Source organism: Callospermophilus lateralis, chromosome 3 (genome assembly GCF_048772815.1).
Source record: "Callospermophilus lateralis isolate mCalLat2 chromosome 3, mCalLat2.hap1, whole genome shotgun sequence".
NCBI lineage: Eukaryota > Metazoa > Chordata > Mammalia > Rodentia > Sciuridae > Callospermophilus > Callospermophilus lateralis.
This window is the reverse complement of record NC_135307.1, coordinates 82,726,088-82,740,327: the sequence shown is the minus strand read 5'-3', so window position 1 is coordinate 82,740,327 and position 14,240 is coordinate 82,726,088. Positions and strand designations below refer to the sequence as shown.

The 14,240-nt window shown below is 31.4% G+C and overlaps 1 protein-coding gene across 4 annotated transcripts in view; it reads left to right on the top strand.

The window, feature by feature from the left end:
- Dph6 (diphthamine biosynthesis 6) overlaps positions 1–14,240 on the top strand; it is a 168,596-nt gene that overhangs the window by 116,392 nt on the left and 37,964 nt on the right. The window contains exon 6 of one of the 4 annotated variants that reach the window (XM_076850526.2): positions 10,430–10,614. The exons of the other annotated variants lie outside the window; for them this stretch is intronic. Coding sequence (XP_076706641.2) covers positions 10,430–10,614 — 185 coding nt within the window. The remainder of the gene's footprint in view (positions 1–10,429; positions 10,615–14,240) is intronic. 4 annotated transcript variants of the gene reach the window in all.

Here is a 14,240-nt window from a genome sequence, read left to right as displayed (position 1 = left end):
CCATTGCTATGAATTTTGCTTTGATAGGACTACTGCAACATTTCCTTACATTGGCCTTATATATTGTTGTGGGTTCTTTTGTTTTTAATCTTTCCTTGAGTATATGTATGTATTTATACATATGCTTTTACATGCATGTTTTATAATTAGCAAAGCATTAGACTTTATTATAACCCAATATTTGTCTTAAAAATTTTTAGTTCACTATGTTTACTGGTAGAATTGATAGGCTACTTCTTAATTTTCCATCTGATTGTATTAATCGTATATCATGAATTTTTCATGTTTTAGTCCATATTTTCTGTCTTTTGCTCTATGGAATATTTTAATGTCCTCTGTTGCTTGAGGAGGAATGCATCCTACTAATAATTAGGTTTAATCTTTACAAAAATATTCTTTAACTTATAATTCTTTAAATAGCAACATCATCAAAATTTTAATAGTGTCTTCCTAGCCTTTCCAGTCAATATAAGGAATTTAAGGGACTGGCCCTACAGATAGACTAGAAATTCAGACCTATTTGGAATACTTAAGATTCCAGAAATACAAAGCATTAGTCTTTGATTCAAACCACCCTCCTGTATTTTTTCAGAAATAGGCCTCCTATTTGGGTCTGACTTGTACTTGTTTTTAACTGATAATGAAATAAATATAAATATTTTCAGGGCAATGTGTTGTTGTACCCTGACAGTTTATATGTTGTTCTGAGCAACCTGATATAGTACATTTGGTAATGTCACAGCCAAATAAAGACACTCTTCCTCCCTTCTCTTCAGTTGTTCATACACACATGGGCCCAGGTCAGGTTCCTATAACAATGGTTTTCAACCTTGGCTGCATATCACAGTTACCTGTTAAGCTTTTTAAAATTCTAGTTGTCAAGCTACACTCCAGATCAATTAAATCAAAGTAACTGTAGATAGTATCCAGGCACATGTATTTTTTAGAGCTGCAGTAGGAATTGATTCCAATAGTAAGCCAAGGCAGAGAACTAGTGATCAAGTATAAAGGTAATTAATTTAGAAGCCAAAATCTGGCTCATCACTTAATATGGTAATGGAGTTTTATTGAATGCTTGCCATTAGTTGTTTTATGTCACAACTTACTTATTCTTGGTCCAGTTATTTTCTTTTTAATTCATTCAGTAGAATATATCAAATACCTGTCTTAGGTATTTATTGTGTATATGTCAAATATATTTTCCTTGATCCCAGATTATCTTTCATTTGCATCAACATGTGAAAGCTAACATATTTAGGGATTTTTTTTTCTCTCCTTAGGAAATAACTTTGATATTTGCTTTGTGATTAATTTTATTAATAGTTCAAAATTTTCTATGGATATACCTCTTCTCTTCTTCCCTGAGATGCAGGAAATGCTTTTAGGAAACTTTATTTCAGCACACCTTTTTTTTTTTTTGGTACTGGGGATTGGACCGAGAGCCTCTTACCCACTGAGCCACATCCCCAGCCCCTTCTGTTTTTTGTTTTGTTTTTTTGTTTTTTGAGATAGGGTCTCCCTAAGTTGTTTAAGGCCTTGCTAAATTGCTGAGGCTGGCTTTGAGCTTATGATGTTCCTGCCTTGGCCACCTCAACTGCTGGGATTATAGGCATGTACCACGGCACCTGGCTTCAATTCATCAATTTCTAGCCACAACCTCACCCCACCCCACCACCTGCAGCACCACCAGAGTAAGTCTCCTTTTCCTTTTTCCAGTTGTATTCTGTGGGTTTATTTCTAGTAGGATCTGTACATAGTCTAAGATATCTGTTATAAATGAGAGTCTTAAAAACTTATCAACAAGGAAAGTGAATGGTGACAGAAAACCGCACTGCAACTCACAGTATAAGATGAGAATTTCCTTCAACATTTCAAATTAGCAATGTATTTTGCATGAAATATTTCCCAGTTTAACCTATTTCATGCATCAAACATCATATAGGACTTTTTTCTTCTCTTATATTCCTTTGTCATATACCTCTATCCTTTTTGTTTAACTACAGAACTCATCCTTATTTTATTCATATTTTGTGCAACATTACATCAGTGATTTACAACCATGACTGCACACTAGCTTGCTGAGCACTTCTTTATTTTATTATGGGTTAATTTCATCTTCAGGAAAAGACTACCAGACTCAAAAGTCAAAAATCTGTAATATTGAAATGGGAAAGTATATATGAACGTTTTTTGAAGAGTTAAATATGTTACACACATAAATACTACTATATAACCTATTACTTGTAAGTACTTACTGAGAACCTTTCGATATGCTATAATATATGACAACAAGTGAAATTATTGAGTATTTTCTTATATGTTTTACTTTCCTGTTTTGCAAAGAGAACCTTAGGGGTCCTAGAGGTGTTATATTAACTATTCTACAAGGTAATTTCAAAACACCTCCCTTTTTTTTCTCCACATTTAAGAGTCTTTGGCCTGGGATTGTGGCTCAGTGGTAGAGTGCTTACCTCGCATGTGTGAGGCAATGGGTTTGATCCTCAGCACCACATAAAAATAAATAAATAAAAATATTGTGTCCGTCTACAACTAAAAAAATATAAAAAAAATCTTTGAGAACTTCTCATGCAACAAATGGAATATAAGCAAAAACACAAAGTGTATAGTGTTCGATGGAACTGGAATTAGAAGATATTGTTTTCATATTTTGTCAGATTCATAAATATCATTGTCTAAACTGTGGTTCAGCCTTGGGTGTATGGAGATTTATATGTTGCATGTTAATCTCACATTTTTACTTACTTTGTTAAACATAGTTCAGATCAAATATTGATACATGTTCTAGGAAACTTGAAACAGTATCACAATTTCTAAATCATAATGTTTAACATGAGAAATACAGGAAATACACTCATAGTTGGCCTTGATGATGGTTTACACTAATGACTTCCACTAATTTTGCTAGGAGGAAATGATTTTACTAGTTAAAAACATAATTATAATGGTTATTGCATAAAGCCCAGCTTTATAAGGTATTAAAGAGCAAATAGTTTTAGATAGTAATTTGATTGGAAATCACTGATTTCATCTTAGTTTATTTTTTGGCTACAGGATAAAAGATCTTATCAGAATTATTTCTCACCTGCCTTTGGCAGGAGTAAATTAGACATAAGCAAATTTAATGGAGCCTGTGTGCTCTGGGGTCATTCAGGTGTGCTATAGTAATTGCATATTTTTTTTAAGTATGAAGGTTATTTAATATATGAAGTGGCAAAAAAAGTTGAAATACAGGTTATCTATTTATTTTTTAAATAAATACCCTAGGTACTATATAAAGTAAGTATCAGTGAATACATCAACAAATAATAGACTCCAGTCAGAAGTGCATGCTGCTGCAAGTATGCAATTATTAGATCTCCATCCTGCATGCATTAGTATTACTATAACTTAAAACTACTTCTGCCCTTTTTTTCCCCCCACTTCTTTCACTGGAAAAGCTCAAGGTTCACTTGAACATTTATTTGAACAGGTAAATATCATCTTTGATAGTTCATTCTTTGCAAACTAACAAGGTTAATTTACTCCAACACTGAGATCTATATTAACAAATTAATCTTTTCTTCCTTTTTCCACCTTACTAGGTTTATCTCTTCTTTCTAAAATCTTCAGCTTCTATTAAATCAGTTTTGACTTTGCAATTCTAACTCATTAAAATTGCACAACAATAGCAGTTAATATAAAACAGCATTATCAAAGTATATTCATATTAGAGGTAGCTTTTTTCATTACAGAAATCCCTTCAAATTGAATTTTGTTGTTATTTAAAAGGTGATTTAATTTACTTTTAGTTTCTCAGAGACACGTCTCGTATAAAGACACCAAACTTTACGTGTATATAAGAGTGTATATGTGAGGAATGTAATATAAAACAAACAATTAATTCAACTAGTTAAACAAATAAACCTAATATGAAGTTGGTAATAGGTTGTTATGAACAAGTGTGAAGGACCCTTATTGATACGTGACATCATTATTTCTTTATCCAACTCTTTTAGCTCTTTTCCACAGTTATTTGAGTAAGCACTGTAATGGCATGCTGATTAGATTTCAGATGACAAAGATTGCTGTGATTAGTAATACTTCGAATAACAGAATTGGAATACTGACTCATATTAATTGGTTGAAATGAGGAATTATGAAATGAGGTAAAATGTAATAGGTATATATAGAGTTCTGAATATCAATCCTTAAAACCAATTATACAATATAGGATGAGAGGAAATGGTTAAATACTAGCACTTAAGAGAAAAAAACTAAGAGGTTTTATGCTATACTTAATATGTATCATTGGCCCTTTGTGGCTGCCAAAACAGGCAATCAGCTCTGAGAGATTGAATAACAAGTTAATATGGGAAGTATCGTGTTTGTTATAGGCATTTTCATTTAAGAGGGTTATAGTTATAGTAATTGAAGAAAAAGACAGTAAAAAAAAATTGGACCTCAAGTTTACACCAAAAGTATTCATAGAAAAAAAACCCAAAAAATGAAAATGACAAAGTATTAGCAACAGATATCTTCAGTGAGTATTATTATGAAAAAAATAAATTTTCTTTTTTACGTATTTCTTTATTTCCTATAATGAGCAGAAATTGCCATTTTAAATGGGAAAAGATTGCATTAAGATGGGACACAGAAACAACTAAAATTCATAGTGGTGAATAACCAGAACAATGAAAGGACAAGTAATGGTGGCATATGTGAACTATTTAAAGGGGTTATATTTACTTTGAAATGAAGGCAGTAGGTTACTGAGCCAAGGAGAACAGGAATTTTTGAAAGGCCGCTAGTACTTTCTGTGAGTTCAGAGAATAGTTCTAAGAGCAAGAAGAACTTATGTCGTGAAACAGGTCTTAATTCCTAACATTGACTCTCATATAATGTTATACAGTGGTACCCCAGGCCCTTGTATGGGTTTCTTCAAGCTTCTACTGCATGGCCCTTGCTCTTTCCTTGAATAATAGTGCTCCATGATGAGACAGAGAGGTAATTTAAGGTTGTAGAATTAAATGTATCCTATGAACTTAGCTGCATGCCGAGTTTGCTTTTGGAGATAAATTCCCTCTTTTCCTGGTGATTTCTTGCTCTATTCTGAATTCAGACCAATATATTATTGACTATAAAGACAATTCTACAGTAGTATTTTCAGAAATAATTGTATCAAGGGCAAATACATACTATTTAATAAACATGATGTCCCAAAGCGACCACATCAAAGGAGATAGTACTCAAGTGAATACATAGAAATTTTTCTCGTGCATTATTACTTGTTAGCTTTTATTAAAATCTTATGCTTATTAAAACCACACTGATAAAGTACTTATACTCAGTTGTAGCTTTCAGATTGCATTTCATGAATATAAATTTTATAATATATACTTATTTTACATTGCTTGTGAATCTGTTTTTTTTTTTTTTCTTTCTTGATTTGGAATCTCATCTTCCTTTCCTCCTTATCTATAGTGAAATTCTTTTTTTTTTAACACAATATCTTTACTTATTTATTTTGATTGAACCCAGGGCCTCACATGTGCTAGGCGAGCACTCTACCGCTGAGCCACAACCCCAGCCCCAGCCACAACCCCAGCCCCAGTAGTGAAATTCTTTTAATTTTTTTTATTTGAAAATTATCTATACTTCTGGAAGAGGCAACCCAGTGTTAGGGAAGGAAAGAAAAATAGTTCCTGAAACTTTGTTTTCATTACTTAGCAAGTTTTACAATTAACGACTGAAGTTTCTCTTATGACTTCTCCCAAAGACTCTTCTTATTTATTTTCCCCAACAGTCACATGTGACCTTGTTAAAAGCTTCATGTAACTCCCAAATAAATTACATTTACTGGTTTACTTCTCTCTAGTATTTTATTGACATTTCCAGATAAGTTTAATAGGATGGAGAGAAACAGTGTTCTCTTTATAGACTCAGTGGGCGATTTGACCTCAGCAGGTTAACCTTATCCTGATGTTAAAGGAAGCTATTCTTAATTAGACTCTATCAGTTTCTCCATTATCAACAAGAAATCCTCTGGTCTGTAATTTTATAAATCTTAATTTTATTGTTTTGTCCTTCCTAAAGAAACAGTTCATATTAGCAAAATTGTAATATTTAGAAACAGTGCTGGTTTTCAGTTACATTGCATATCCTCATCTTTAGCTCAGCCATTTCACACTTTATTTCCTTCAGAAACTCTCAGTTGAATACCATCTGGCCATGGTGATTTATTGCTGTAGAATTTCTCAAGTTGTTCTGTTATTTCCTCCTAGGAGATTTGCTCTCTGCTTTTGCCCCACTGGTTTTTCTCAGAAAGTGCCCTTGGACTAGTCGTTTCCCCCACTATCCTGTACAGCAAAGGTCAATGCAAAACAAAACTGAATTAACTTCCATGCTACTTCTTATCTTTTTACTTGCTGTCTCATTTTCTGATGAGAAGCTCAGCAGTTAGTACAATTATTCACATTGCCTGTTTATGTTCATATTACTTTTTGTCTTTGTATTTCTGAGATTCTTCCTTTCCTGGCTACATTTTTGGTATTGTGTTTTTTAAAATGTCAGATTGTAAGACGTTCTGGATACTTTAAACTTATTCATAAATGTCTCTACCAAATTGTTTCCAGTTTTTAATTTTAACGCGATCCACAAGTTTCTCTTTTGACCTTTCAAATGTCACAGCATGTATATTTCTCCTATCTAGGTCTTTATCTGTCTTCCAAGCAGTTCAAATGCTTTTTAAACTCTTCCTGCCTTCTTGAAGTATTGCTAAACAGACTTTCCTTCTTATTTTTAACATATACTTTTAAAATTCTCACCCTTTTTGTTAACATTAAGAGATGCCCATACTAATTAGAACTAAGAGCTGAATTCCACTCCTACGCATACTCACCTGTAGTAATTCCTATATGTTAATCTGATTCCTTTTTTATCACTGCCCAATAAGCCAAGATAAGGCATGTTAATTATTGCTTCTACACATTGTGCTCTTCTGTCATTCATTTGTATAATAATGGACATAATTAAAATCATTTATTGTAATAGCCTCCTAGGGAAAAAAAATGCTGAACAGTAAAGGTTAAAAGCAATTTGTTATTCTTTCATATTCTATAGTTAACATAACATTTTTTACACCTGAACTTTGTTCAAATAATTATTTTTTACAAAAAGATTACTTAATATGCTTTCAAGTATAGTTAATTGTGATTTAAATATATTCTATCTTTGTTCAGAGTAATTTTTTAAACTTATGACTCAAGAATTGAAACATTAAAAGTTGAGAGTTTTAACAGTTTCCAAAATGTATTGTGAGTTGCCTGCATTTTCAATTTAAAAACAACACCAGTGATTAAATATCAAATTCTGTTTATGTAGTTTTAAATAAAAATAACACTGGTCACATAGCCGTCCATCTGAGTTGCCATTTGCTTAGTTGTAATGGGAAGCAGGAGAAAGAAATGCTGTTAGGGTTCATTTTACCATATATATGGGCATCTATATATACATTATTTCCTTTACCAGTTAGGGCAAGTTCTTCTAAAAATAAGTTAGGCCTACAACTGCTTGGTGCTTATATTTGCGTGGACTCTCTCTCATCCAGTCAGGAGGTCCATGGAACAAGGTAAAGGAGAGTGTGGCTGTGGAGTCACTAATCAAGACCTCTGGAGATCAAGCACGAAGCAGGTCTGATTTTATCGCACAGTTACCATGTATATATACTCAGGCAGTAGCTAAGCAGATTACAGGCAGCCTCCAATGCAATTTCTGCTAATTGTCCTTGTAGTGACCAATCGAGGAGTGGGTCGTGGAGCAAGCACAGGGACTGCAACACATGGCCTCACACCCAGGGCTGTGCCTACGGGGTAAGCGGCCTGCTGCTCACATGCCTAGCATGAGAAGAGTGGCCTGCCACTCAGAAGCTCTTAATGTATGCCATCTATGCAGTACTCCATGCACTTATCCGCACATATTCCTTAAATTTTTGAATGGATTAAGATTCTATTTATCCAGTACATATATATATATATATATATATATATATATATATATATATATGTATATATATATATCTCTCCTTTATCTCCATACATAAAAAGTGTGTAATACTTATATTGTATATGTATATCATGTATATATACATGCATATATATTTTAAAATCTACTACATCATAATTTGAAAACCTGCATTTCTGCCTTTATCACAACCAGTAGTTCTAATTCTTCTCCAAATTAAAAACATATAAAATATAATATTCACAAACAGGAGAGAATTCTATTATAGTTGTATGGTATATGATTATGTCACGCAGATTATACTAAAATTACTTTTTTGATAACATGTGACTGTTACCTGAAATCTCCTCACAAAAAATAGGTCAGCAAGTGTTTTTCTGTTTCTCTATGTAACAGTCAGATTATTTAATGAGTATACCTCCTAAGCAGATATTTAGGTTTAGCACCTTAATACAAATATTCCTTATTTGTCATGATGGTAAAATTTAATGTCTTGCATTAGCTGAAAGTCCAAATGCATGTATTAAAACTGCTTGGAGCAAGGAGATGCTATAAAATTTATAGTGCTTATCCTTTAATAAATTCTCTTATAAATCGGTACTGTTGTATTGATTGCTGTCTTTAACATATGTAGGTAAATTTCTATAACCATGCATAAGTCCTACTCAAGTAAACTTACATAAGAACCAGATGTGGTATTGAATCTCACAATGTAAGGTCTAAAGTAGGCATGATCTATGTTCTCCATAGTTTTCCTTACATCTTTTTCTAACCAGTTATTCTTGCACTGGAGAAGTCATAGGAGAGTCTTTTTTTTTTTTTTTAAATCTTTATTCCACATTTACTCAAGCAGAATGTAATTTAAGTTCTGGGTATATGAATGAAATTTTTTTACTACTTTTTGTAATTCTGATATTTTTTTATCCTTTATTCTATAATTTCAGTGACATTTGAAATGGGAATGGAAGAAAAGGAACAATTTGATGCCCATGCTCACATAATTATCTTGCCCAAATGTATGATTAAGGATTTTAAAATAGAAAATTCCCAGATCATAGTACAGGGCAAGGTTGCCCACTCTTACCTTCTATTTGGCATAGAACTAGACATCTAGTCAGAGCAATGTGGCAAAAAATAAACAAAAAGGCATCCAGATAATAAATGAAGAAGCACAATTATTCCTACTTGTTAATAACATGATCAAATATGTAGAAAATTCTTCAGACTTTACAAAAAAAATTTCAATATTTTCCAAAATGACTTATAGATTTAGTGCAATCCTTATTGAATTCTATTGTCATTCTTTATAAAAATACAAAAAAAAATCCCAATATTCAACTGCATCCACAAGGTATCACCAGTGTTAATCTTGAGCAGAATAAAGGTGGAGCCATTATACTTACAGATTTTCTAACATGTTATAGAGCTAGAGTTTTTTTAAAAGAAAATAGTAGATATATGCACATGTGACCAACTTATCTCACAACAGTATGTCAAGAACACACAATGCACAATGGATAATCATACACATACATAAGAATCAGGCCCTTATCTTGTACCATATATTATAGTCAACTCAAAGTATATTAAATAATTAAATACAAGACCTGAAAATATAAAACTACTTGAAGAAAATAGGAGAGGCTTGGTTTGGGTAATTATTTTCTGCACCTGAAACCAAAAACACAGACGAGAATAATAAAAACAGACATGGGATTGCATCAAAGTAAAAATTTCCTGCATTGCAAAATAAATAACAGAATAAAAAGGCAACCTATACAGTGGGGAGCAGTATTGACAAACCTTAAAGGTTCTAAAAAGGGGTAAATATCCAAAATACATAAGGAACTAATGGGACTCAATAGCAAAAATATAAATACTCTGACTAAAAATTGCCCAAAGGACTGAAAATACATTTTTAAAGGAAAACCTACAGATGATCAATAGATATGTAAAGAGGTACTAAACATCATTAATCATCAAGGAAATACAAATAAAAATTACAAAGAGATCACCTCACATCTGATACGTTGTTTATTATTAGAAGTGATAAGTTGTCTATTATCAGTAAGAAGAAAGATAAATGTTAAAGAAAAAAGAATTGTTAATAGGAATGTAAATTGTTACAGCCTTATGGAAAATAGTATAGTTTCTGAGGTTCTTCAGGAATTTAAAACTAGAACTATGATATTATCTCACAGTCCCACTTGTGGACATATATCTAAATAAATGAAATCAGTATCTTAAATTTCTGCACTCCCATGTTCATTTCAGCATTATTTACAATAGCAAAGATATGGAAACATCTTCAGTGCCCATCTTTGGATGGATGAATAAAGAAGATGTGGTATGTCTATATGAAGAAATATTATTCAGACTTAAAAAGAAGGGAAATCATTTCATTTTGCAGCCACATGGATGAATATGGTGGACAATATGCTGAATAAACCATTCAGAAAAAGACAAATACTGCATGATCTCATTTATATGCGGGATCTAAAAATGTCAAACTCAATACGACAGAGAATAGAAAGGTTATTTGCCACAGGCTGGATGGAAGAGGGGGCATTTGGGGACAAGTTGCAATTATGCAAGGTAAGTTCTGGAGATGTAATGTATAACAATGTGACTGTAATTAACAATATTGTAATATACTTGAAATTTGTGAAAATGGTAGATTTAAAAAAATAGTTAACTTTTAATTTTTATTTTCTTGAGTTTTTTGTTTTATTTTAATTCATACATAATAATGATACAGATTTGTGGAGTACAGAAGATAGATCTTGGGTATCTCACCATGTTATAAAAAATGTAACTGTGTGATGTAATAGGTATGTTAATTAGCTTGAGTTTGGTGAATATTTCAAAAGGTATACATATATCAAATCATGCCTGAAGTATATATAACTTTTAATTGTTAATTATACTTCAGTAAAGTTTGCAGAGAGGATGAAAATGACTAAATCAGATTTATATTTTGGACAGTTCATTCTTAACTATAATTACTAAAATTTATATTTCTCCATGATCTTTCCTGGGTTTTTCTGGTCACATTATGTATTTTTTTTTTTTTTGAGCTGTTTCATCTCAGAACTTCTATTTTGAGTTTATTATCCATCCCAGACCTCTTGCCTAGATTCAGAACCACCTACCTCATTGCCAATTAGATATCTCTTCTCAGGTGATTACATAGGAATCTCAATGTCTAAAATAGCATTCACCCTTAATTTTCCTTCCCAAACTTACATTTATTCTGTTACTCTACATCTGATGTAATGGCTGCTAGAGCTGTTTTCTTTTTAATTTTTCCAAAGCCAGAAACCTGTAAATCATCTTTGCCTTTTCTCTTTCCTGTATTTCTCATACCTGGTTTGTCAGCAAGAAACACACACACACACACACACACACACACACACACACTACATTATATTGTACTAACATGTACATATATATATTATATAGCCTTGTCTATCATATCCTCTCTCATCTACACTATAGCAGCACCCCTCTTATTTACCTTCTTATTATCGTCAATCTTGGTTTCCTTCCTAGAACTAGACCATAACTAGCATGACCTCTTTAAAAGTCAAACTAGATCATGCCATTCTTCTGCTTAAAATTTCTCAGTCTTCTCTCTGACCTTCCTTTCAAATATAAACTCCTTAAAATGAAACACAAGTTGCTATAGGATCTGGCTTTTGTCTACATTTTTAGTTTTAATTTTTCATGCTTCAAATGCTGTCTACTCAGATTGAGTTACTTTCAGTTTTCTAGTAGTTTTCATGTTGAAAACTATTAGAAAATATTAGGAAGAAATATTTCAGATCCTTTCCTGAGGGAACAAAACCTCTTTGTTCTATATATCTTTCACTTTTTATTCTTTACATGTTAAAAACTATAGTATTTTTAAATGTAGACAGAATAAATTGCTAGCAAGTATTGATTATCATTAACTGCATAAGTGTATTTAATATGATTTATTGGTCATTCATTTTATGTATGCCATAGATCTTAAAAGTGAATCTATCGAGTATGAATCTGCTTTACTTATACTGAAGTAAAATGCTACTTCATAGATTTCAGAAAAAAAGTCACATGTTGAGATTAAGTCCTGATATAACTCCTTAGGTACATATGATATGCACTTGGTGGTCTGATTATAGAACTGAAAATGTAGAAATTGAAATAGGGTCTCTTCATACATAATCATTCAAACATATGAGCTCATTTTTGTTTTAGAGATCACATAATAGATCTTCTTTTCTGTCTTTTTTAACACAAATTCTATCATTTTTCTTCTAAAATGGTCAATTATAGAATAATGGTATGTTTTATATAGAGTCTGGAAAAATAATATTTATTTGAAAGCAAAGTATTTTTTTAAAAAATGAAACTAGTTTTTGAGCCTGGTAGAAAAAAGAAGAGATTATCAGGAGTGTGTGTTTGTGTTTTAGTTTTAAAGATACATAGGATATTTAGTCCCTGACTATTATGAATTAAAATCAAGAATTATAGGCCAACTAGAAATTGCTTTTCAAATTGATTATACCTTTACTAATATCACATACTGATTTTACAGTAAAAGTCTAAGCTACAACACTTAAGATGAGAACACAATTCATTTACTTCACTGTTAAAAATAGCATTATCAAGCATTTTGTAATGTTTCTCTCTTCATATATTGGACTGTCATGAAGAAATAAACCTTCACTTGCTTCCATGACGGTAGATAATAAATTGACTGATATAATTCAGTTAGAAAGTTGAAATGCATTGAAAATAATGGGGCATAACATTGTAGGGTTAACATTTATTCATAGATGATGCAATTAAATAAAACAGGCATTAACTTCAAGGTCAGTCAGTAAAGTAATAAAATTGAATATTTTAATTGAATTGTAATTGCTTGCCATTGATACATGCAAGTAAAGTAAAATAGATGTCAGCTCTGCAAATTATGGTTCTTCCTCCTAATTAATTTCTTAATTCTGCATGGAGTTATCCAGTGCCTAGGTCTTGTTGTGGGTTTATTCATCCACCCAGCTTCTATCAAAGAATGTCTGTAAGACATGATTAAATGGTTATATGTCAAGACTTATAGTTAATCTTTTTCTGTACTTTGGAAAAAGCTTGTTAGTAACTTAAAGAACTTATTCATATATTTGAATTAAAATGTTCTCTAAATATAACAGCAACCTGGATCCTATAGACTGTCATCTTCTTTATTCATACTGATGTTTTCTGATATTTATATTTATATCAGCATTAGTAAGTGTAACCATCTTAGTAATTATAAAGATTTCTATAGAAAAGATAGATGAATTGAGATTAATATTCCATAGTTGACCAGTTGAGGAAGTGAATTAAACTGACTTATTAAGGTTTTGGTGAATTTCAATTTGTGTACATTCACACTAGACAATAAGTATCAACCTAAAAGAGAAACATCCCCTTTAGGATTAGAATAAATTGAAACTTTTAATTACATTGAAAAAGCCCATGGGGCTTTTACATAGACTTTTCATAGTCCCTCAAAGGGTTTTAATGTAATACAGGTTTGTATAAAATGAAATAGGAATGATGACATTACAAAGATTAGTAGAAAGATTTTTCAAATTACTCTGAAATTATATGGGTCTTAATGGCAGAGTTTATTTAAAGAGAAGATTGTACCTTTTGGACTGGTTGCATTTACTAGTTAAATAGTACTTCCTTAAAATTGAAATAGAAGGAAATGTGTAAGATAAATTTTAAAACTACTAAGGTATTCTTATATATTAATACATTTAAATTTATTCTATATAATAGACTTATTTGAGAATAAATGTGTTGGTATGTTAGCACCATTTCTTAGTTGTACTTAGGAATATTGGTAAACTAAACAAATTAAATTGAAAAAGGATTTATTTTTTCTAAGTTTTGTGCCAAATTTTAACTCGAACATTGACTTGATTATTTAAAATGTTTCTCTTTGAACCACTTAAAAATATTCAAAATGAGTCTAATGATGAATATATATTATTGATACTAATCTGACACTGACCCTCAGTTTTCAATTACAAATGATCTTGAATGTTAGCATGCTGTGTGCATACCATTCAGTTAGAAAATTCCAAAACCAAAATATGTGAAATAAGAAACTAAAATCTTGAAGCTGCGTAACTATAGATAAGGTAACCATTTTTCTCATTAAAGATACATTTTTTTTCTTGTTTGTAAAT